Source organism: Manihot esculenta, chromosome 3 (assembly GCF_001659605.2).
Source record: "Manihot esculenta cultivar AM560-2 chromosome 3, M.esculenta_v8, whole genome shotgun sequence".
In the NCBI taxonomy this organism is placed as follows: domain Eukaryota; kingdom Viridiplantae; phylum Streptophyta; class Magnoliopsida; order Malpighiales; family Euphorbiaceae; genus Manihot; species Manihot esculenta.
This window is the reverse complement of record NC_035163.2, coordinates 28,636,582-28,660,348: the sequence shown is the minus strand read 5'-3', so window position 1 is coordinate 28,660,348 and position 23,767 is coordinate 28,636,582. Positions and strand designations below refer to the sequence as shown.

The window sequence follows — 23,767 nt, the reverse complement described above, 5'->3', positions numbered from 1 at the left end:
AATTTATTAGATTATATTTTTTAGCACGTAATGAATATCATCTTATTTAATGAAGATTTATATTTGAGAGTATTTAATTTTTTTTATTAATAAATTTAAATATCATATAATTAAATTTTTATTATGTGATTTTATCTTTTATATAATTATTTTGAATCTAATCATTTATCAAATCAAATTAAGCATGTAGTTGTCATCAGTAGCAAAAACATTGAAATTTTACATTCATAAACTTCAAAAAAAAATAGAAAATAAATTTTATAGATTTAATTATACAATAAAATATTATATAATTTTTATTGATTTGAGATTAAATTTAAAATTAAGACTCTATCACTATTCCAATTAAAATCTATTAATTCAACCAAAACATATCTAGCCAAATAACCATCGTGATGAGCTGATGGATTTCTCATGGAAAATGAGACACATACAATCCATCTCATATCTTTTGTTTTATATATATTGTTTATTGGACTTTTTTTTTTCAACATTTCAATTCGCTAAGGTATGAAATGAATATTCTGTATTCATGAACTCTTAATTTAAAATAAAATGTTAAACTTACGCAACGCAATACTTAAACTCTGTTTAGTATATTAGCTTTGTTATATATTAGTTATCAATAATTAATTATTTATACAATGATTTAAAATATAAATATTTAATATAAAATATTTTACTATTTAAATTTTAATATAATTAATAAATTAATTTTTATATTTTTAAAATTAAATATTTAAATTTTTATATAATTGATTCGAGATACTTATATTTATAATTTCGTCAATTAATTAAATATTTTAAATGTTTAAAGTATTTTTATAAACACTTAACTTCTTTTAATATCGGTAAAGAATTTTATATTATGTAAACTATATTTTAGTTCTTCAATTTTAGTATAATTTATGGATCAATCTTTATATTTTAAAAATTAAATCTTTTAAATCTTTTTATATTTAATTCGTCTAATATTATAATTTTTTCACCTATTATGGACATTCGTTTAAAATTAATAGATGGTCAAATTTTTTTTGAAAAATAATTTATTTTTAAAATATTTTTTATAAAAATTTACGACCTATTTAAATAAAAAATAATTTATTTCTAAAATATCTTTTATAAAAGTTTACCACCTTAATATCACTTAAAAATAGCTAAAATTATAAATATTCTTTTAAATATTGAAATATTTTAATAAATGAAAATTGAAGAAAAAAATATTGAAAATTAGTTAAATAAAATATTATAGATAAAAATTAATGGAGATTTAAGTATTTTTTTAAATAAAAAATAAAGAATTAAAATGTTTAAATTATAATAGATGATGACTGACGGATTATATAGAGATTTAAATGTATAATTTTAAAAATATAGATACCGATTAATTAATTATATTGAAATTCAAGGATTTAAGAGTAGTTTTTTTATTAATAAAAATATTACTACACTTTTAATGGTAAAAGTAATAAAAAATCCACTAATTTAGATAAATCAATTATAGAAAAATTTAAATGTTTAGTTTTAAAAATATGAGAACCGATTTATTATTTATATTAAAATTTAAAAATTAAAATATAATTTACCTTAAAATAAATATTAAATTAATGGTTGAATATAAAATGATAATAAAAAATATTAATAAGTATTATTTCATCCCTAACATAAATTAATATCTTTCAAATAATTTAATAATAAAAAATATAAATTATTTTTAAATAAATAAATAATTTATATTTTTTAATTCGCCACAACTAATTAATAATATTATTCTGAATATAACACATGGATAATATAATATAAAATAATAATAATAATAATAAAAGCTTACATATTAAAATTTAAATTTATAAATTTATAAAAAAATAAGAAAAAGTACAATTAGAGATTATCAAAACACTATACTTTAGATAGAGTAACTTTTTAATATCTACTAACTCAATCATCAAACATCATTATAAAAAAATAATTATCATCAATAATAAAAATTAATATTTTGATATAATCTCAACTAAATACCGTCATTAAACACTGTCACGAATACTCTTTAACAGTGGGATTTTTTTTTTTTTTTAAAAAAATGAATGGAAAAGGGTTAGAGGCCCACCAACAGACAGGGATGAATCTGTTCCATTAGAAAGTGGGTTGTATTGTAGGGCCAAGCCACTGGCCACTGCTCTTCCCATTTGAAACATTAAACATGTGTATTAATTGAGTGTTTCACCAAAATATGATTCCTTCTCTTCTTCCCATCGCAACACTCCCACCATTTGTAGCTTCACACCCACCAGAATAAACTCTCTCTTCGATACGCAACCACAAAAGTGGGGTTTTGATCTTGTTTTCTTTTACAGAGATTATAACAAAATTCTGGTTGTTTTCTGATATGGGTATTTTGTTTTCTTCTGCAAATTTTCTTTCAGTGTATCCAAAGGTTAAGGTTAGAACACAAGGCCAAGGTGATCAACGTGCTGAGCATCATCATAATTGGAATTCTTTGCTTTCTTTCAAGGATATCCAGTTTCTCTTATTACAGGATTCTTGTTTTCCAGGTAGTCCTTTCTCTTGTCCATCCTACATCAGTCTTTCTTTTTCCTGGCTAAAATGGTTTTCCATCTTTGTTTATCTATTATCTAAGTCTTTATGGTTCAAAACATATTATCCCTAAATTTGAATGTTAGACTAGTAGATTATTATGAAAATGGTACTTGATGTTTTGCCTTTAGGGGTTGGAACTCAAGACCTCACCTTGCGTTTGAATTTAGAACTCACATCTTTGCCTTGCTGATGACATATATGTCACAGCCAGGGATGAGTGTGATGGATCATGGATGAATTGCCAGAACATAAACCTTTTAACTACCCAAACTAATTTTTATATTTAATTACAAATGTATATGCACCTAAATGCGTTTAAGAATTTCCCAACATCTCATAAATTTGGTGCGTCTGTCTGTTTGTTTGGAGTTTGATCATATATTCCATAATGAAATTTGCCATGTGCAGTGAAGGAGTACCGAGATGTTTTTGCGCCACTCACTGCCAGAATTCCCGAGACTTATGTACCAAAAGTACTTCCGCCAACCCTAATAGAGTCTGCCTCAGAAGGTTTAATTTACTCTATCCCAACATTCCCATGATGGAGCTGTTTTCGTTTTCCATTTTAGGTTCTTACAAGTGAGTCTCTTTAATTCACAGAACTAGACAAGAAAAGCAATTCTGATGAGGAGGATAGACCAAATATTAGAGCCAGCGCAGTTCCCCGTCCACGTGCTGTCGTATCTAGCCCCGGTAATTTTCATTTTTTTCTGTAACCCATTTTACTGAAAATTCATGGTTTCTTTAGGCGCCTGCATTATGCATACATGTCATATATATTCATCCACAAGTCAACATGCATGGTACAACGTCCTCTAACGCATGGCATTTCCTGATTTGGTGCTTAGACAATGACGCAGTGATTGGAAATAAAAACAGAGTGAAAGCAGTGCGGCCTTCAGCTTTGATGAATCATCATTCTGTACAAAGTAGACATGCACAATGTAAGGTTGCCCCAAGTCAAGCCGTTGATGGAAGTCCTCTGAACACATGGAAGCCCAAAGACACTGTGGATAATAATCTTAAAGGAAAGAAATTGTCAGCTACTGAAATATCAAGCCAGAGAAGAAATATTACAAATAATAAACCGAGTTCTGCAAGAATCCCAGAGTTTTGTCATACGCACTAGGCCTCTAGTCAAGTCACCAATACAGAGTTCTTTTGTTTCCTCGGGAATATCACAGACTTGGTTAAAAATTACACTTCTTCTATACAAATGAATATACATGTAGAGATAATGTGAGTGCAGGATTATCCTACTTCCACTTTCTGAATATTACTTGAATATTTAAGTTTTCTCTTTCCCTTTAGGAGTTGAGAATTGATCTTTTTTCGCCAATGCTCCAAAAGCAGCCAGCTAATCATCGGTGCTTCCATAGTTCCATTTCCATGTTCAGTGGAAAGGTTATGAAAGAAAGTAGGCGTTAATTAAAATGATGCTTTTGTGTGTTCAAAAAGTAAGTGGAGGGTTGGTGAGAGAGAGATTTCATGTTTCAAAACAAAAATTTCCTTTTACTATCATCTTGTGCTGAATTACATTCTATCATATAGAATCAAATGGGTTCTCCTCTCTCTCTAGTTTGAACTAGAGAGACAATCTCTCTAGGTTTTGCTGCCTTCTTCTCTGCGGCGCCGGTCCGCTCTTCCACAGCTCAGACGACGTTTTGATCTTTAATGGTTGTAGCTTCTGTGGTTTCTACGGCGCTTTGGCATGACTTTGGAGTGCAATCAGGCACTCTATTAGTTTTTTCTCATCTACTTCGACGATTTGCTCGGTCTCCCACTTACGGCTGGTTCCAAGCGAGGACTGATCAGAATCTTTCTGCCTTCGGCAAGCTAGGGCATAGATTGTTTGCGCTGGGCTTGAATCTTTATGGGCGTGGGCTTTATCTAATTTTTTTGGGCTTGTTTATATAGCTGTTTAGGCTTGAAAACCTTTATACTTTGGGTGTTCTCCTTTTGGGCTTCACGCCCCTTTTCGATATATTGACTTTCGGGGGAAAAAAAAATTACATTCTATCATGTTCCCCTCCTGGCTCTCCATACTGAGCTTAGCGGTAGGCATTCACCAATTTCCTTGCATTTGCCATAGCTGGTAAACAAATATACACATCTGTTTTACAGTTTTCAAAGAGAAAAGAGTTGAGAATCTATTCCGTCACGGTTTCAAGATGAGTTGATCAAAACTTGTATGGTCACATTTAAGCAAGTTCTCAGTCACTTCTTTTGGTGAACCCCGTCTAATTATATATTAATGGATTCTTTGACTGGTGGAGGCAGAATTCGTGTCCAGACCCAAATCTGATCTCAGCTTCCAATCGATGTCTATTATTGTACACTAATCATTCCTTCTCTTTGAGTCACTCAGTATGAAACAGAGCTTAGGTACTCGGGCAGAATATTCACCCTAAGGTCCATCTTGGGCAACTTGAAATTGTTCAAGAGTAGTATTGGATTTTGAAATCATAATCTCAATGTCTTTATGGAGCAAGTCTAAGAGACAACAAATCCTACTGAATTCTTGATGCGTGCTATCTCCTGAAAGAAACACATGCCCATTGTTGTTTACCTCAATCCAACTACAACCTGGTTGTTTCTTGACTCCCTTCTCTTTCATTTGGTTCAAAATGTACTCTGCGTCTTCCCTTCTTCCAACACTCATGTACATTTCTGCAAGAATCAAATATATGCCAGACCTATTGGGCTCTATCTCCAACAAGCTCTTGCCTGCAATCTCACCAATTCCAATGTTCTTGTGAATTCTACATGCTCCAAGCAAAGCTCCCCAGACACTTGCAGGGACTTCAATTCCATCTTTTCTCATTTGATTTACAAAAGTCATTGCCTCGTCAACAAGTCCAAATCTTCCCAAAAGGTCGATGAGGCACGTATAATGCTCATTGGTTGGCTGCAGACCGCACTTGTTTTTCATATAACCAAAATAGTATCTTCCTTGGTCCACCAATCCAGAATGGCTACATGCGGATAAAACACCAACGAAAGTAACGTGATTGGGCTGAACATCAGATAACCTCATTTGTTCAAAAATCTTTATAGCTTGTTCACCATATCCATGGTGAGAAAATCCACATATTATAGAATTCCAAGAAATGATATTATGACTAGGCATAGAAGAGAATTCCAGCAATGCACAGTGCATGTGTCCACTCCTCGCATACATGGTAATCATTGCATTAGAAACTTCAGTAACACGATCAAAACCTGCTTTAATTGCCTCAGCATGCATTTGTTCACCAAGATGTGAGGCTGGCAAGTCTGAACAGATTGTTAAAACACTAGTAAGAGTAGCTTTGTCCGGTGATGAACCTAACTCTTTCATTCTAACAAAAAGTTTAAGACCTTCCTCACCATGGCCATTTTCTCCTAACCCACAGATCATGACATTCCATACAGTTGTATCAGGAATTTGTATCAATTCAAAAAGTCTGATAGCACCGCTAACTTCACCCATTTCAAAATATCCAACGAGTACATTTGTCCATGACACTATGTCAGCATATGGGAGTTTCTCAAGGAATCCATGAACTGCTTTAACATGCCCATTTCTTATTAATCCACACAGAACCCCGTTCCATGTCTTTTGGCATTTCTGGGGCATTTCCATGAAAAACTTAAGAGCATCATTGACTCTTTGACAACTTACCAACCCATTTATGAAACACTTCCACGAGTCCAGATCCCGCTCTGGCATTCTTTGAAATAAAACTTCTGCCATTTCAATCCGCCGGTTTTCCATATAGCCATCAAGCAAGGCGTTCCAAGCTCGGACATCTTTGACAGGCATCTCTTCAAAAAAATCATGAGCTTCCTTAATACGTCCCACTCTTGCAAATCCAGAAACCATAATTTTCCATGAAACAGCATCTCTAATATCCATTTGTCTAAAATACTCCTTAGCCAAATCAACCTGTTGACCGTTCATTAGCCCGCCTATCACCAGGTTCCAAGAAATCACATTTCTCATTTCCAATGGTATCCCATTAAATATTCTCACTGCTTCGTCAATCAACCCTTCATGAACATAACCCGCAATAATCGAATTCCATGTGACAACGTCTCGAAATGGCATGCCATCGAAAATCTCCCTAGCACTGTCCAAATCACAACACTGTATCAATCCGGAAATGACTATATTATATGAATAAATATCGCGCTCAGGCATTACACTAAACAAACTGAGCGCCTTGTGGGATAGTCCATTCTGAAAGTAACCACGGATCATGGCATTCCAAGTGACGGTATTTCGTTGAGGCATTTCATCGAACAGGTCCTGGGCTTCGTTGATGCGGCCATTTTTCATGTAATTCGAGATCTTGGAATTGAGAGGTTTTAGGTAAGGGAGTGCTTTGGAAACGGGGATTTCTGGGGAGTTTGTTGGGCTTAAGATAGAGAGTGATTTGACGAAATTTAGGAAGAGAACTCGGTTGAGTTTGAGTAGGCCACGGCAGGGAAAAACAGAGAACATACTCCTCCATTTACTGAAAGGAAGAGCAGAAGGAGAAGCGGGAAAATTGAAACCGGATTTGATGTAGACGGTGACAGGTTAGGCCGTGAGGGCGTGAGCCTCAGAATACAGAAGATGAATTAGCATTTCGGGAACTTCCTAAATTTTTTCTTTCTACCATGTAATTCTACTAATTATGAATCTTATTACCATGTAATTCTACTAGTACTAACTAATAATCTTATTACAAGTAAGTAAATAATGTAATTATTAAATTAAAAAAGATAAAAATATTAAATAATAGTGATACGTAAAAAAATTAAAATAATATATAAAATAATAATTATTTTTTTAAAAAATGAGAGAAATATCATTAACTTAAAGCGATAAAAAATTATACCAGGAGCAGGGACGAACTTAAATTTTTTACTCAGACTCATACAATATAAGCGACATCATTCGCAGAGAATAAAATCACATTTTATTTTTTCATAACCGGATAAAAATAATTTACAATCTTAAATTAAAAAATTAAAAGATATACAATCTTAAATTAAAAAATTAAAAGATATGTGAATAATTTTTTTTATATAAAAAAAATTATTAATTATTTAAAAAAATTAATTGAATTAAATTTTTATAAAATTTTTAATATAGAACGAAAAGATTAAATTTAAAAGTCTATAACACTATAAATGAATTAATTAAATGGTGTGACGTGAATTATGATAATTTTAAAAATTTTTATTACGATGCATCATAATTAAATTACTCAAAAATTAATATGCTAAAATTAATTTTTATTTTTAATTAAATAATAACAATAATGTGTTATTCACCCTCGATAAAATAATAACCTACAATCTTATTATTTTATTGCAATACACATTCAAAACGATATGAAAAGCAAATTAAAAATTAATTAAATAAATAATTAAATGGTTGGATGTTTATTTTTACATAAGAAAAACATAAAAAATATTTTTTTATTGAAAATTTGCAAATGGGGAAGAGGATAACCCCTTCAGGATTTAATAAATAATAACTAAAGTTTTTTTTTTTTTTTTTTTAATACTAATGAGAGATGCCCGTTGCCTTCCATTGCTACACTGTTACAAATTACAATGCTATACTAGTGCACCCCCAAGTCACAATACTGTACCGTTTTTGCCGATAGTTAAAATATATATATATTTATCTAACTTATGAAATATTAATTAAAAGAATTGACGGCTAAAAAAAAAAATAATAATAATAAAGAAAGAAAGAAAGGGCAAAAGGCGGAGTGTTGCCCAAACACATAACAGGAAAGAAACAAAACAAAAGCCAATAGGCAAAGCAGGGGAGAAAGCCTATCCCTCTACTCTCCAGGTATCTTCCATCTTCTCCTTCTTCTTCTTCTTCTGTTTTTTCTCACTCTACATATACTATTTATACCTTAGATCTTCCTCTCTTTCTATATATATATATATATATTATCTCTGTATGTATATATATAGAGTAGATGTCTAGGTGCCTTATCCAGGGATTTTCATGCTGCTATTGCTGCTGGTGGTGGTGCTTTTACAGATCTTGAGAGGAGAGTCATCTCTCGATCTGTTTGTGCTTTTCGGATTAGGGTTTTCTTATTTTTCATTTTCAAATGTCGACTCCTTATCCCATTCCTGTCACTGCTGCTCAGGTTCTTACACTGTTCTCTCTGTTTTTGTTCTCAGTTCTCCCTTATTATTTTTTGAAAATATAATTTACTTGTAGGTTGGGACGTATTTTGTGGGGCAGTACTACCAGTTACTACAACAACAGCCGGAATATGCTTACCAGTTCTACAGTGATGCCAGCACTATGCTTCGTATCGATGGCTCTAGCAGGGAAAACGCCACTACAATGCTCGTCTCTCTCTCTCTCTCTCTCTCTCTCTTATTTATCTACGCGTATTTGTTTGCTCCAAAGTTCATATACTGTCAAAATCTCAACGGGTAGTAGTTTGATTTTTATTTCTTTTTTTATTTAGACTTGTGGAAGATTAGAGTGTGAGAATTGGCGTCACTGGCTTCTTGTATGTGAAATTCTATGTTTTTAATATATTTTTGTATCTTGTATTCTTCCAAATTCATTTTTATTTTTCTAGCTGTCAAAATATACTAACATAAGTTATGATTTCGTGGATGAATGGGCTTTTTTTTAGTTTGAATCTCATTTTAATGCATTTGGTGAAAACATGACCATATTTAGGGAAACTAGTTTCCTTTACGATTGCTACATTGTAGGGAATGCAGGTTGCTGTAGATTAACCATTGTATTGCTTTGCATTTGCAATGATGTGCCATAGGGTTCACATGGTGACCTTAGATAACAATGATGTCATTTTATAACGTGTCCAATTGAAAAGAGGTTAGACTTCCTTTTTTGTATATTAAGAATCCAACAAGTTTTTTGGATATGGTATTCAACGCGACAATAATGGTTATTTGCTGCCCTTACCTAATCACAAAATAAATAAACAAATAAATAAAAGCAAGTGTTTTGGATATTGTTTTCTTGTTTATATGTACTCCATGCACTTTTGTTTATTTTGTATGTGTCGAGTGGAGCACTTGGCTAATATGTTGCCATTCCCTTCTCTGTTCTGCCAGCAAATCCATGCGCTTATTATGTCACTCAATTATGCTGGAATTGAGATAAGGACTGCACACTCCTTGGAATCATGGAATGGAGGTGTTCTTGTGATGGTTCTGGCTCAGTGCAAATGAAGGATTTCACTAGGAGGAGGAAATTTGTGGAAACATTTTTTCTTGCACCTCAGGAAAAGGGCTATTTTGTTCTCAGTGATGTTTTTCACTTCATTGATGAGGAACAAATTCACCATCATCTAGCTGTCTTACTAGCCCGGAACAATCTTGAATCCAAACTTAATGCTCCTAATGCTATTCCAGAGCTAGGTATTCATCCTGATTTGCTAAATTCAAAAGCTAGTTCTTTTTCATATTGCATGTTTTGTCAAACAAATATAGGAAGCAATTAGCTAATGGTATCATTGTTCCTTGATGGGAAACCTGTGCTCCTGCATTGCTTATGTTACTGAGTTGGAATGACAATGACTAATGTCTAGATAAAAAGAAAATATTTCTAGTCAGCGGTTATGATTAAAGTTTTGACTGTAGTTGAGGTTTGTTATCCTAATGAATAACTTGCAGAAACTGAAATGTGTTCATCCGGTATCTTAGACTTGTAAACTAGTGTCCTTTAGTTAGATGAAAAGTCCTAATTGTTACTTGTTAACTGCTGAAAAGCATTTAAAAAAAAAAACCTATCTTCTTCCACTTGAATGATTTTTGCAGTTCCAAATTATTTGTTGGGTGGAGAAATCCAGGCTAGGGAGCTTGTTACTTCTGCTGAAGCCAAGGAAAATGGTCCAGTTGACAGCTATGGTTTTTCAGAGCAACAATTACAGCAAGTTCCTGACACTGAAAATGTACGGGAGGAAAGTTCTGCAGATACAAATGGTTCACTTCAAAACACAGTGAATACTGCACAGCACCAACTGGCTGTTGAGGAAACTACTGGAGAGTCCCAGAAACACACCTATGCTTCTATTGTATGTTCCTTTACACCTTTACATGGTAGTTACATTGATTTCATGCATAGCATAACATGCCCATAAATTAGAGATTCATCTTATTTTTGCTAATAACCTTTTAACTTGACCTCTCTTTTCTTTTTAATTTGTCATTGCCAGTTACAGGTAGCTAAGGGACAATCTGTACCATCAGTTGCTTCCCAGACATCTTTTAGCAAGAATGTGACACCGGCTCCAGAATGGGACCATGCTCCACAGCCCATTGCTGAGCAAGCAACTGTGGCATCAGATTCATTTGAAAGGTCTGGATCAGAAACAGTTCTGGAAATTTCAGCTGTGGAAGATGAAGGTCAGTTTTTGTCATCCTTTGCATGTTATGCTTTGCCAATGACATTTGGGTGGTGGTCTTTTGCTTAGAGAACTAAGCAAATGTATTTTTTTTAAATGAACTTTCAGCACTCACCATTTATTTGTTTTTCTATGTGAAAATTTTAGATGAAATAAGGTCTGTGTATGTGAGAAACTTGCCAACTACCGTATCTGAAGCTGAAATTGAAGAGGAATTTGAGAAGTTTGGCAAAATTTCACCTGATGGTGTTGTGATTCGAAGTCGCAAGGTTCATTCCTGGTTTGCATTTTAACAGTAATGTTTCCTGCTTAAATATGTTGTGCTAATTTTTTTTTTTAAAATTATATGCAGGATGTTGGTGTGTGTTATGCATTTGTTGAATTTGAAGATATGACTGGTGTTCATACTGCAGTCAAGGTCTGATTATATGTTAATAACCTTTAAAATAGCATCTCTGATTTGCCTTTTTTTTTCCAAAGAATTAGTTTATCAAACTTTAGAATTTTGGATATTGATCTGCAATGTTCGCAGTTACTTTTTTCTTTTTGAATGGAGAAAGTTAGTAAGTCTTACTTTACATTTTAATTATTCAAAACTGAGTTAAAATTTCTCACATCCTCTCTTGAAGTTCCAATTCCAAGTTTTTCTTGTGTTCTATATTCTAAATTGATGTTGGAGGTCTTCTTTCAACTGACACGCTCCTTTAGTGAAAGGTAAACTGATGTAAATGAAAGGCCATTTTTTTTTTTTAATTTATTTTCCCTGGATCTAACTGGTTTCATGGTTAATTGCTTTGCTGTGAGAGTCGTTTCTGAATTTTCAGAAGTTGTTTAATGAGTGATGAAGTCTAATTCTTTGGAAATAGTCTTTGAGCATAGAACAGAGGCATCCCAAGCCGTCTTGTAAAAATGTTCTTCCAACATAGTTCCTGAATCCTATAATCACATCATTTCAATTTCTTGTTGCTGACAAGTTATTACTGTTCCTATATGTTAGCAATCTGTAGTAGTACTTTCTATTTACTAGTTTGCATATAAAACTATGACATTATGTCTTCAGGCTGGTACTGCACATGTTGCTGGGAGGCAAGTATACATTGAAGAGCGCAGGCCGAATAGCAACATCCCATCACGTGCAGGAAGTATGCATTTTTTTCCCTATCTTGTCATTATTAATATTTAGATTATGCTCCTCATTCACTTATTTCTGAGTTAGTGGAAACATAACTACCGTACCAGTGATAAATTTTGAACATCACTATATTGGTGGCTACTTCTGTGGCATTGGGTCAATGCTAGGTTATTGAGAATGGATAAGCTTTTGTGCAGTGTGCTTGTTACTATTATCTCGAGGGTGTTGTTGGTAAACTTTCTGACTTGTCTAAGAAATTCTAATTTTAGAGGAATTTATTTAGTATGGGATGCAATAGCTATAATGAAATTACCCACCTTCTCTCATAGTTTATTGAAAATTTCTCTAGATTAGCTGTAATTCAGGACAAACATTAGAGTTTTAAGGGAAGCATAGAATTTCAATATAAGATACTATGAATTCTAGTTGGCAAAGCAGAATTTTTTGCTACAATTTCCTGTTATCATGTTTTGCTCTCTGTTTCATAACAAAATATGCTAGTATGAGTTTTACTAGATCTTTTTGGTAACTTCTCCCACCCTGCCAGACAGTAGCATATAGATGGTGTTAAATGTCCAATCCCTGCGTAATCCTGCAGAAAGAGAAACAACTGGCACGTAGATGAACTAATTTAGATAAATATCAATTTGGTAATATTGTTGTGATTGGCATATTGTAAACAGGAGGAAGGGGTAGAGGCAGGGGCAGCTACCCAACAGATGCTCCAGGGGGGCGTTTTGGTGGTCAAAGTTTTGGCAGAGGTGGTAGCTATGATGGAGGTGATCGAGACTATAACAGATCAAGAGGAAATGGTTATTATAGGCCAAGTCCCCGCCAAGGTAGAGGGTTCATAGGTAACCAATTATTAAGAAATGGACAAAACCAATCAGAGTAGACAGTTTAGCTTTCTTAAACAAAGAAGAAACGAAGTTTTGGGTCCATCAATTGCAGCTCAGCTCATTCACCCTCATTAGTTTAAAGAAATGATATAATTTATATTTTTCAATAAGTCTGATTAGATGTGGCAGGCATACAACGGTTGTTTCACAGTTTCTCAACATTTTGATGTCTAATGAACATCCAAGTCTTATAGGCACGTTTGAATTTTAGATTAGTTTGATTTTTGTTACATCTGAAGTTAAGTTGAATATATTTTTTCATTTATTCGTTCATTTTTAACATTTTAAGGTTTTCCATTTGTGGCAATGGATGAACCAACAAATTAAGCTCCCTGAAGTTGTTTCCCATCCTTTCAAGGTTCAGAATCTGGTTGAAACGATTTATAGTTAACTGAAGAGTCTCTTTTAATTGAGACGACATGGTGAGTTAAAAACCTGCCAAAATAGTAAGCCGTTTATACTGGAAATTGCAGTCTTTATGCGATTAGATTTTTGTGCAAACACTCAAGTCAGGCAATCTCTTTTAGAATTATTATGAGAGACAGCTACCATGTTGTGCAATTAAAATGGGGGGAATCCTGTTTTATTCTGAGTAGGTATGTTTATTGTAATTCAAACATGTCAGAAGTCACTTGTGCAGATCACAGGAAACTAATTAGAGCAGCTAAAAGATCTACAGAAGACCTTCACTCTTCTGATTGGTACAGTTGTGGATTATCTCAGCCTGAATTTGTACCCTTGAGTAAAGCATTAGGTTCCTGCTGCTGTTTATTTAATCCATGTTAGAGTTGAGCGGTTGTCACCGAACCTTCATAGTGAAATTGATCAGAATTTGTGCTTTCCTCTTCATTTTCTTCTGTTTCCCAGAGGAAACTAGCATATGCTGCAACAACATGGCTGGAAACAGAAACAGCAAGACAAGAATCAGTAATGATTAGCCTTAACACTTGCAGTATGAAGCCACTTATGATAATATTCACCTATCCTCGGGAGTAGCTTGAACTGCTCGCTCAAAGTAACTTGAGGCTTTACCATGGTCTCGATGAACTTCCCACACCAACTTTGCGTACTCTGACATGATTTCACCATCCCCAGGATCAGCTAGTACAGCACGCGAGTAATATTCCTCGGCGCTTGGAAGGTCCCCCTTTGACTGCCACTCAAAAACAATGGTTAAATTCAGGAATAACAAAGGTACAGAGCCCATCTAATAGAAGCACTAAATCTATATCTCACCTGGTACAGAAACTGAGCATAATTTCGTAAAACCAAAGAGTTGGAAGGATTTTCCTCAACCATCCTCCTGTAGTACTCTTCAGGATTGTTGCCCTTGTCAGCTTCAGAGGCTGAGTGATGAGCCGCATCGATGCTAAGCCTAGGTTCTTGATTGGTGTTTGAGTTGCCGGGCAAAGTTGGATGTTGTTCAACCTGACAAATTTTGGAGCCATTAGAACCCATATGTCATGGTGAAGCATTCACAGAAGCCATATAATCCATTGCACTAGCACCTGAATATGCTTTGCCTGAAATGCCTCTTCTTCACCATCAGCATCTATTTCCCAAAGAAAACTCGCATATGCCGCAAGAACATTGCTGAAAATGGAAAGTTAATGGATTAGTTTTCAGACAATCCAGAGCAGAAGACAATGGTGTTGATGAAGAAGCATCAATAATTCCATTGAAATTCAATTTGCAAGACCTGATGGGCACAAGCTCAAGCTCACCTATCTTTAGGAGCAGCCAGAACAGCACGTTGATAGTTACTCAAAGCACTACATTGATCATGGTGAAGCTGCCACTCCAGTTTAGCATACTTCAGTAAGACTTCACCATCTTCAGGATCTGCGAGTGTGGCCCGATGATAGTAGTCCTCAGCTCCGTCAAGGTCTCCCTTAGACTGTCAACCCAACAAAACAACCTCTGCATAAAATTAGCTTCAACAAGCTAGAAAAAAAAAAGAGCGAAAATTAAGTCTCACCTCCAAAAGCTGAGCGTAATTTGCTAGAAACAGAGGGTGGCAGGGAAACTCATCAACCATCCTCTTATAGTACTCTTCAAGATCGCCACTTTCATCAAAGTTCGGCGAAGTCAAATCAAAACCGCCAACGCCACCGCCATTTCCGCCGCCAAAATCAATGCCATCAATCCCAAGACCTGAAGCAAGATACAAGGGAGGACTAACTGGTTCCATTGTTTCTTCAAGATTCAAATTTTCAATCCCATTTAGATCTCCTTCTTCCTCTATCAGCCCCATGTGCTCATTTCCAAAATTGAACTCTCCACTACCTTTAGCTTCTATCATCTCTCCAATAGTAATTGTTCTGATCAGAGACTCCTTTTCTCCTCCATTATTATCTTGATCTTCTACCACATCATTCACATTAAATATCGACAAAGAAGGAGCACTGCGCAACATGGTCCTGCTATGACTTTCTGGGAACTTATGGGGTGTGGTTGAACAATGAAGCTCTTCTTTATGACAAGATGAATGCAGTGACCTTTCCAAGTTACTATCCGACCAAGCTCTTCGAAATCCTCTGAGCTGCCGAAAACTACTTGTGTCTTGATTGAGTTCAGTAGGGCTGTCTGAGACTGGTGAGAGTAGAGTCCCGATTGCAGGGTGTGATGAACTCCTCAGAAGCATGATCTTGGATCTTTAACAGAAATGTTGAGCTCCCTTGAGGTCCTTGAAATCAGACAATGCAAGAGAAAGGGCAAAAGGTTTGTAAGTTTGCAAGTTAAAGCTTAACAAGATGGCAAGAGCCATGTGAATGTGATTCCTTTTCTCTTATTTGGTCTGAGCCACACGTCTCGGATCCAACCCACGTTCCAAGAAATTACCTCAAGTCTAAAATCTTTATAACCCATGACGAGTTTTCTTTATTTTATTAATTTCAGCACTTAAATCGAAGAAAATCCAATTTTTTAAATGAAAATTATACCTTTATTAGGATATTTTGCGCAAACATGAATTTTTTTTAAAAATAATATCTCCATGAATGAGTATTTAATAAAAACATTAAAGTAAATATTTTCAGAAAAAAAAATAAAGTTTATGAATTTAAATATTAGACAATCTAAAATGGAAGAAAGATGGGACGTGACTGCACCCCATGCACGTTAGCAGGGACGCATGTGACTTTGTGGAGAGATTATCCCAATTGAGAGAACTGGCTATAATGTAAAATTTCTTCCCAAAGGTGAGTGATTACCGATTTTGGAATTTAGCATCCAAAAAAAATATTTCCTTTTACTATATTTCATATGAAACTCTTAATTATTATTTCCCTTTACTTTCGTCCTCAAATATTTCTGAAACACACACACCATATAAAATTATAAACATTACAAACTAAACTTCCTCCTTTGCTTCTCACAATCTCCACCTAATGGAATTTTCTTCCCTCGTCGTCCTCTCGTTGGACGGCGGGTGGAACCCATGATCTCCTCCTTCTCTTCCACCACACAAACTCTATTGTACAATTCAAATCGAGAAGAAAGAATTTAATAAGATGTCCCGTGGATTTACTCCGCCGTTTCAATTGTTGGAGCTAAATATGATATCCGCCCAAAATCTTGCAAAGGTATCTCGTAAGATGAAGACGTACGCGGTTGCCTGGGTTCACCCTGAGCGCAAACTTTGTACCACCGTCGATAATCAAAGCGACAACAACCCCACCTGGAATGACAAGTTTGTCTTTCGCGTCGACGATGAGTTTCTTTACGGTGAGACATCCGCCATTATGATCGAGATCTATGCCGTCAATTGGTTCCGCGACGTTCAAGTCGGAACCGTTCGCGTAACTGTCGGAAACCTCATTCCCCCTCCACAACTTCACCGTCAGCACCACATTCGGCTTGGCATGCGCTTTGTTGCCCTTCAGGTACGTCGTCGCTCTGGATGTCCTCAAGGGATTCTCAACATTGGGGTTGCGATTCTTGACCCCTCTAAGCGAAGCATGCCATTGTACACCCAGAATGCCTCTGCTATTGGTTACCGTCATTTGATGGGCGAGAAGGATCCTCGTATGCATAAAGAAGATGAGAAAAATAGTGATGAGCAGAACCAATTATTGCTTCCATGGACTCCCAAGCCTGAGTTGAGACGTATAAAGAGCGACACCAGCTCCATGATCGGCTCAGTCATGGTTCCTAAGAGAACGACAAATAAAAGGAAGGCTGGTTCGATGGTCAATGGCTCAGCTTATGAGAAACAGAATTCAAATGCTAGCTCGATGATCACTGGTTCCGAGATTAACACGAAAGGTAACAAGAGCAAGCCTGATTCAACTTCTAATGGATTGGGATATGGCGCATTGACAATGGCTAAATACAAGTCTCGCATATCCGGCGGCAAGAACACTATAAAGAAAAACCACCATGGTTCATTTGACGATATTTCTTCCTTGAAATTCAACCAGTTGGAGTTGGACATTGGGAAATTGAATTTTGAAAATCAAAATAGGATGAATTTAAATGGTGGCGTGCCGCTTATATCCGAATCAGAACTGGGTCCATCAGCATCGGAGGTGGCGGCGAAAGTGGCAAGGAAACGAAATCACTCCGGGATTGAAGAAATGGAGAGCGAGATAATAAGTTCTTGGAGCTTGGAAAGCGGTATGGAAGGCCTCCAATCGAAATTGGAAAGATGGAGAACGGAGCTCCCACCTGCATACGATCATAGTGATTTATCCAGCAGTTTGTGCAGCGGACACGAAATTAGGCGTAGGATAAGAAGCAGCGAAAGCGACATCGACGGGGTATTTTCATGCTTCATTACCTTAGGCAGTTTCGAATGCTCCATTGTTTGTGGCGGACCCTCCACGAGGAAAAAATCCGGCCGAGTGAAACGAAGCTCCTCATTGAGTAGCCTTAGTTTTCTTTAACTCGGTCCCAATTTGAGGTCTTGTAACTACCTGCGTTTTGCTAAAATGCGCTGGACGTGTTTGTGGTCTTCCATGTAAGGGAAGGTTTGGGGGAAATGGGCACATGTTAAAAATGTGAACACCAGGGGAGGATGACGGGGAACTGATGTGGGTTGAAGAATTTTTCTCTTTTCTTTTCTTTTTTTTTTTTTATTTTATACAAAATTTTTGTCATTTAATTTATAGCAACAATATAAAAAAAAAAACAAAAACGATTTATTGTCTTCTCTATTTACGAGAATTTTTGTAATTTAAAAGACAAATTTTTTAAAATATTTTCATCATTTTCATTTTTTTATACGAATTATATTAAAAAATTTATAATTTAAATGTGTATTTTATTTATTTGTTGGATTTAAATTTTATTAAAATCAAACTTTTAGATATTTAAATTATTATTTATGAATAAATAATAGGTTTTTGGTTTGAAAAAGTGATTGAAAACACACTAATTATATATAATGTTATATTCAATTGTTGTTTATATCATATTTACACCAGTTTTCTTTGGAGAATAATTATCATATAACAAGAATATGAGGAATTAATTAATTAATATGATTTTTTTATATGAAATTAAGTCTATAAAAGTGAAATTACATCTTTAGCACTCCTTTGGAATTAAGTATTTTAATTACTTTTCCAATTTTATTATTGTTTATTATTATTTATCTCCATTTGTTTTTAGAAATATTTAATTTCTTTTTTTAAATTATCCATCTCAGTTTAAAGTTCTTGTATATAGATTAAAAAACCAATTAAATCACCTAAATTATGATAAAATAAGAGAAAAAGGAAATGATAATTAATAAGATAGCTTCTTTTTAAAAAAATAAAATTAATTATGATGTATAATAAAAAAAATTAATTAATTAATGTTTTCAAATAACAGACAATTTTTAAATAAAACAATTTATTATAAATAACAAATAAAATTGGACAAGGAGGCTAGCTGATTTGGGGTTTATTATTAAAATAATGTAAATTAAAAAATATTTTACAAAACTTATTGTGATTTTAAAATAATTTATAAAATTAATATTATCTTAATAAAATATCACTTAAAAAAATAATTTTTTCATCATTTAAAAATTTTAAAAACCGCTACTAAAAATAGGATTTTCAAAATTGATTTGATTTGATGTGATATAATACTTTTAAAAATATTTTTAAAAATAATAAAATAATATTTTTAGAAGCAATCTGTCACTCTAAATTAAATTTTAAAATATTTTTTTTAATGATATTTTTAAAAGTGTTTAAAAAATATTTTTTTAGTGATTTTTTTTAAAATAATACTAGTTTTGTAGGTTGTTTTAAAATTATATTAAATTTATAAAAATATAATTTTTTAAAAATATTTTTAATAAAAGTTTATATTTATTTAATATTATTTAATTTTAAAATTATATAAATTGAAGTATTTTAGAAATTGAAATTAAAGAATAAAATTATTAGAATTAATTAAATAAAATATTATAAATAAAATTTAATAAGGATTTAATTATTTTTTTAAATAAAAGATAAAAATTAAAATATTTCAATAATAATAAATGAAAATTGACTAATTATAAAGAAATTCAAGCGTAAATTTTTATAAATATAAAGATTAATTTATTAATTATATTATTAATTTATTAATTATATTAAAATTCAAAAATTTAAGTATAATTTATTTATTTAAAAAAAGATAATAAGCACAATTTTATACGTTTTTTAACGGTAAAAATAATGAAAAAATTTTAATTTACACGAATTTATTAGTATTTAATTTTAAAATTTGAAAATCAGTGTAATTTATTCAAATTATTATTATAAACTTAACAAATTATGATTCATTTATAATTTGAATGACTTTTAGTTTAAAAATTATAAGAAACTAAATCATGAGTCACCTTGTAAATATCTAAACAAATGATCTCTTGAATTTTAATTTAAAATATATTAATTTTTAATAATAAATTAAATTTAATCATTCGTAATTTAAAAGTGTTTCTTAATTAATTTGTTTATACTTATTTTATTTAATATAATAAAAAAATTTTGAATTAGCACTTATTTGTTCAGATATATCATTTTAATAATATTAAATTTTCAAATAGTTCAATGGATTAAATATATATTTCATTTTCAATTTTGCTTGTTAATACTTCTTATTATTGCTACTAAGCCCTAATATAAAGGGTAAAAAGGGAAAAAAAAATAGTGAGAGAGCATACAAGCATGCACTGCCATGATTCAAATATTTATGAGACTTTCTTTATGTAAATTTGTTTGTAAAAGTAATTAAAAAAATCTAATAATTATTAATAAAAAATTAGTATGAAAATGAACTTTAATCTTGGATATGTAATTTAAAAAAAAGAAATATAATTTATTAGGCAATATTTTTCAATATTTTTATTTAATTATGTTTTTATTAATTTAAAATTTCATTAATTTCAACATCAATTATTTTTATTAATAATAAATATTTATCAATCACAAAACGGTCGAATCTTCAACACTCAATTCCTATTAAACCTATAAAAAAAAATTAGGTCAGAATTTCATGATAATTTAACATACCAATTTATTTTTCTAGGCGCAATCTAAGTCTCAAGTTAACAAATTTAGTCATGGTCAAAGCCAAGAAATCAAAATTCAATCTAATACGATTAGAGTCTAATAAATCAAAATCCAACTTACTCGATTTGATGGGCCATTAGGATTATAAATACCTATGCATCCAAGACCAAGTCCATACAGGCGCTGAATGAAATTAAATAATCGTCTAACAATACAGAAAAGGAACGATCATACATGACACGTCACTCTAAAACAAAAGGGAGGATACAGAAAAAATAAGGGTAAACCAAAGGGACTAATTAAACTGACTCGCACTTACAAAATAGAAATATTAAATTATCAAGTTTATTGTTTTTTAATGTTTATTATGATATCCTTAATATAACACAATAGAAAAAGGGCTTTCTTTCTTTAAGAAAATAATTGATACCTTGCATCATTATTTTATAAACATTGTAAAATTATTTACTTATAAAAATAATTTTAGTTTTATGAATTTTAATATTTTATCTTAAATTTTTAATGCAAAATAATATTTTATTTTTAATATAATGATTATATTAATAAATTTAATAATATTTCAAAATAAAAATAAAATATTTTATGAGTAAATATAGTAAAAAGTAGTAAATTAATAGTAATTAATAAAATTATTGAATTTTAGAAATAAGGTATAATAAAGTACAAACATTGTGGAGTAAATTTGAATTTTTTGTTTAAAGCAAATAAATCATACTTTATTTAATATATTAAATATTTTATAAATCATATATTAAGTAACTTTATTTTTTTAAAAAAAATATCCTACTTATAATTTTAAATCAAAATTACTATGAAGTTGAACTTTAAATGTTCATGTTGAAATCAGGAATATGGATATGTAATTAAAAAAAAAAAAACTTCCTTAAATAATAACTGATTAGGCAATATTTCTAAATATGGAAACCAAATGAAATATTTTTGAAATGTAATGCAGGAAAGGAAATATCACTAATTTTTTATTTTTCACTTGAATATATATATATATACTATTTTTTATTTATGTAATTCCTAACCTAGTGTTGAATGTGCTGCCTATATAAAGACATTCTTACAAAATTTAAATATTTAAATATTAAATAAATTAATTTATTGTTTGTATTTAAATATAATTTTGATTAATTTAAAAAAAATTAAATATGAGAATTTAGATATTATGTCAAATATAATATTTTGTTACTTTTAAATATAATAGTTGGACCTGTTTATTATTTTTAAAATTCAAAATAGTCAATTTATATCTTGATTGTTGTGAATTAGTCGATCGGAGCGGATGTAATATTTTTTGCTTTAAATTTATTTAAATTTTAATATTGAGATTTAATATTTATTGTGAAATATACGTAAAGATTGGCATGTTGTTTAATAATATATAAGAAGAGATATTATTCCACATTAATAAAAAGTAATAAAGGAATTATAATTATTTATTTGAATTATGATATAAAATATTAATGAGAAAATAATCGTTATTATTAGTTGCTTCTTAATTAGATATCAACATAGTGCTTATATAAAGACATGTTTGTATGCTTAGAAATTTATTTATTTAGATTGAAGAGAGTAGAGAAAAAGAAAATGTGTAGAGAGAAAACTATATTGTGCATGATGAGTGTAGTATTGATGTTATGTGGAAATCTGAATGGAGTAATTGGAAAATCAAAATGTTGTGCAGAGCATTATGAGCTTGGAAGTTGCAAGGCCGGCGTTGATGATAATCCCGAAAATGATGGTAAGTGTTGGGTATTCTGCGTTGCTGATTGCACTAACGGAGGTATTTGCAAGAACAATCACTGCCATTGCAAATGTTGAAGTTCAGCTTCAATAAGTGTCAAAATAAGAAAGAGGCAACTATGAATTTGTCTCTATTTTCATGTTTTAATGCAAATAAATTACATCATTCAATGGAAATTTTGTTTTTTTATATGGCTGTTTTTCTATTTAATTGGTCTCTTAATCGTTGAATATTTCCTTTACTAAATTTTGATATGTATAAAAAATAAAAATAAATCATATATATATAATTTACTAAACTTTGTACTAAATTTTGATATGTATAAAGAAATAAAAATAAAAATAAATCATATACATATTATTATTTTAATGTTAGTATGATACAAAAATATTAGTAAATTTAATTTAAATAATATTATTTTTCATATTTTCTTTAATATCCACATCTATCTTAAAAATTTTAAATTGATTTATATTATTAATATTTAAATTCAACTTAAATTTAATTTAAAATTAATTTAAACTAATCGAATTTATTCAAATCTAATTATTATTATTCAAATAAAATTTAAATTTATTAAATTTCATTTATTTTAATTAATAATTTATATAAATAAATACTTTTTATTTATAAATTTGATATTTTTAAAAAATATTTAAATTTAAATTTAATTTAATTCACAATATTTAAATAATAAACCCCTGATTTGGAGATGAAGGAGAGACTGTAATAAAGAAAAAAGAAATAAAATAAAGGAAAGAAAAGGGCGGAAAAGGCCGGAAATGAGGGGGCGTGAAGGCACCGACCAATCAAATATGTAATAAAACCACCATTTACTCTATTTCACGCGCTGTTGCCATTGGGAATATAAGAATGTAGTGAACCAGATTAGGTTAATTAATTTTTTTTAATGTGAATAAAACGAGATTGATTTATTTTACAATTTTACTATAGAAATTATAGGTTTAATACATATTATTAATAATTTACAAAGGTTAAATCATTTATTTTTAATTATTAATTTAAAACTTTATATAATGAATTTCAAAATAGTATCATTTCGGAAGTCATTTTCAAATTTATATTTAATATAAATTTATAATTCTAAATGTGAAGTTAAAATATATCTCTTTTGAAAATAAATGCTCTCTTATTTATAAATATATTTTTTCATCTCTCACAAATTTAATTTAATAATAAATATATCTAAGTAAATTTAAAAGATTTCAGATTTTAATCTTTCAATTTTTAATTTTTATTTTAAAAAAAATTTTCAGTTTTAAATTAGTTATTTATTTGTTAGCTTTTTTAATGTGTTTTTTATTTAATTTTATTAAAGAAGTAAACTAATTAATTTTAATAATTATTTAATAACATAAATTATTTAATATTCAATAAAGTATGACGAGTGAATTGTAGTTTTTTGAATTTTTTTCATATAATTGGGAGACTAATTATAAATTTTTAGATTAAATAATAAA

The 23,767-nt window shown here is 31.1% G+C and overlaps 4 protein-coding genes and 1 pseudogene across 5 annotated transcripts; 3 read left to right on the top strand and 2 right to left on the bottom strand.

Moving 5' to 3' along the window:
• The first annotated feature begins 2,187 nt into the window (after positions 1 to 2,187).
• LOC110610777 lies at positions 2,188 to 3,903 on the top strand. 2 transcript variants are annotated; one of them, XM_021750849.2, is made up of 5 exons: positions 2,188 to 2,324; positions 2,424 to 2,552; positions 3,007 to 3,108; positions 3,199 to 3,291; positions 3,447 to 3,903. In XM_021750849.2, coding segments are annotated over exons 1-5 (606 nt in total). In that variant the 5' UTR covers positions 2,188 to 2,323; the 3' UTR covers positions 3,728 to 3,903. The 2 variants fall into 2 exon arrangements, with proteins under 2 accessions (XP_021606541.1, XP_021606540.1); XM_021750848.2 differs by having other exon boundaries at positions 2,252 to 2,552.
• A 759-nt stretch (positions 3,904 to 4,662) lies between these two features.
• Positions 4,663 to 7,255, bottom strand: LOC110610775 (pentatricopeptide repeat-containing protein At4g02750). The gene has a single exon (XM_021750847.2). The coding sequence runs from the start codon at positions 7,082 to 7,084 to the stop codon at positions 5,006 to 5,008; it is 2,079 nt and encodes a 692-aa protein (XP_021606539.1). The 5' UTR covers positions 7,085 to 7,255; the 3' UTR covers positions 4,663 to 5,005.
• Positions 7,256 to 8,440: 1,185 nt separating this feature from the next.
• LOC110611902 lies at positions 8,441 to 13,292 on the top strand (annotated as a pseudogene).
• A 283-nt stretch (positions 13,293 to 13,575) lies between these two features.
• LOC110611903 lies at positions 13,576 to 15,815 on the bottom strand. Its single transcript, XM_021752462.2, has 6 exons — positions 14,998 to 15,815; positions 14,744 to 14,916; positions 14,528 to 14,612; positions 14,256 to 14,447; positions 14,000 to 14,172; positions 13,576 to 13,916 (listed from the first exon to the last, which is right to left on the bottom strand). Exons 1-6 carry the CDS (start codon positions 15,661 to 15,663, stop codon positions 13,802 to 13,804), a joined length of 1,404 nt encoding a protein of 467 aa, XP_021608154.1. The 5' UTR covers positions 15,664 to 15,815; the 3' UTR covers positions 13,576 to 13,801.
• A 477-nt stretch (positions 15,816 to 16,292) lies between these two features.
• LOC110611179 lies at positions 16,293 to 18,086 on the top strand. The gene has a single exon (XM_021751344.2). The coding sequence runs from the start codon at positions 16,532 to 16,534 to the stop codon at positions 17,903 to 17,905; it is 1,374 nt and encodes a 457-aa protein (XP_021607036.1). The 5' UTR covers positions 16,293 to 16,531; the 3' UTR covers positions 17,906 to 18,086.
• The last annotated feature ends 5,681 nt before the right edge of the window (positions 18,087 to 23,767 follow it).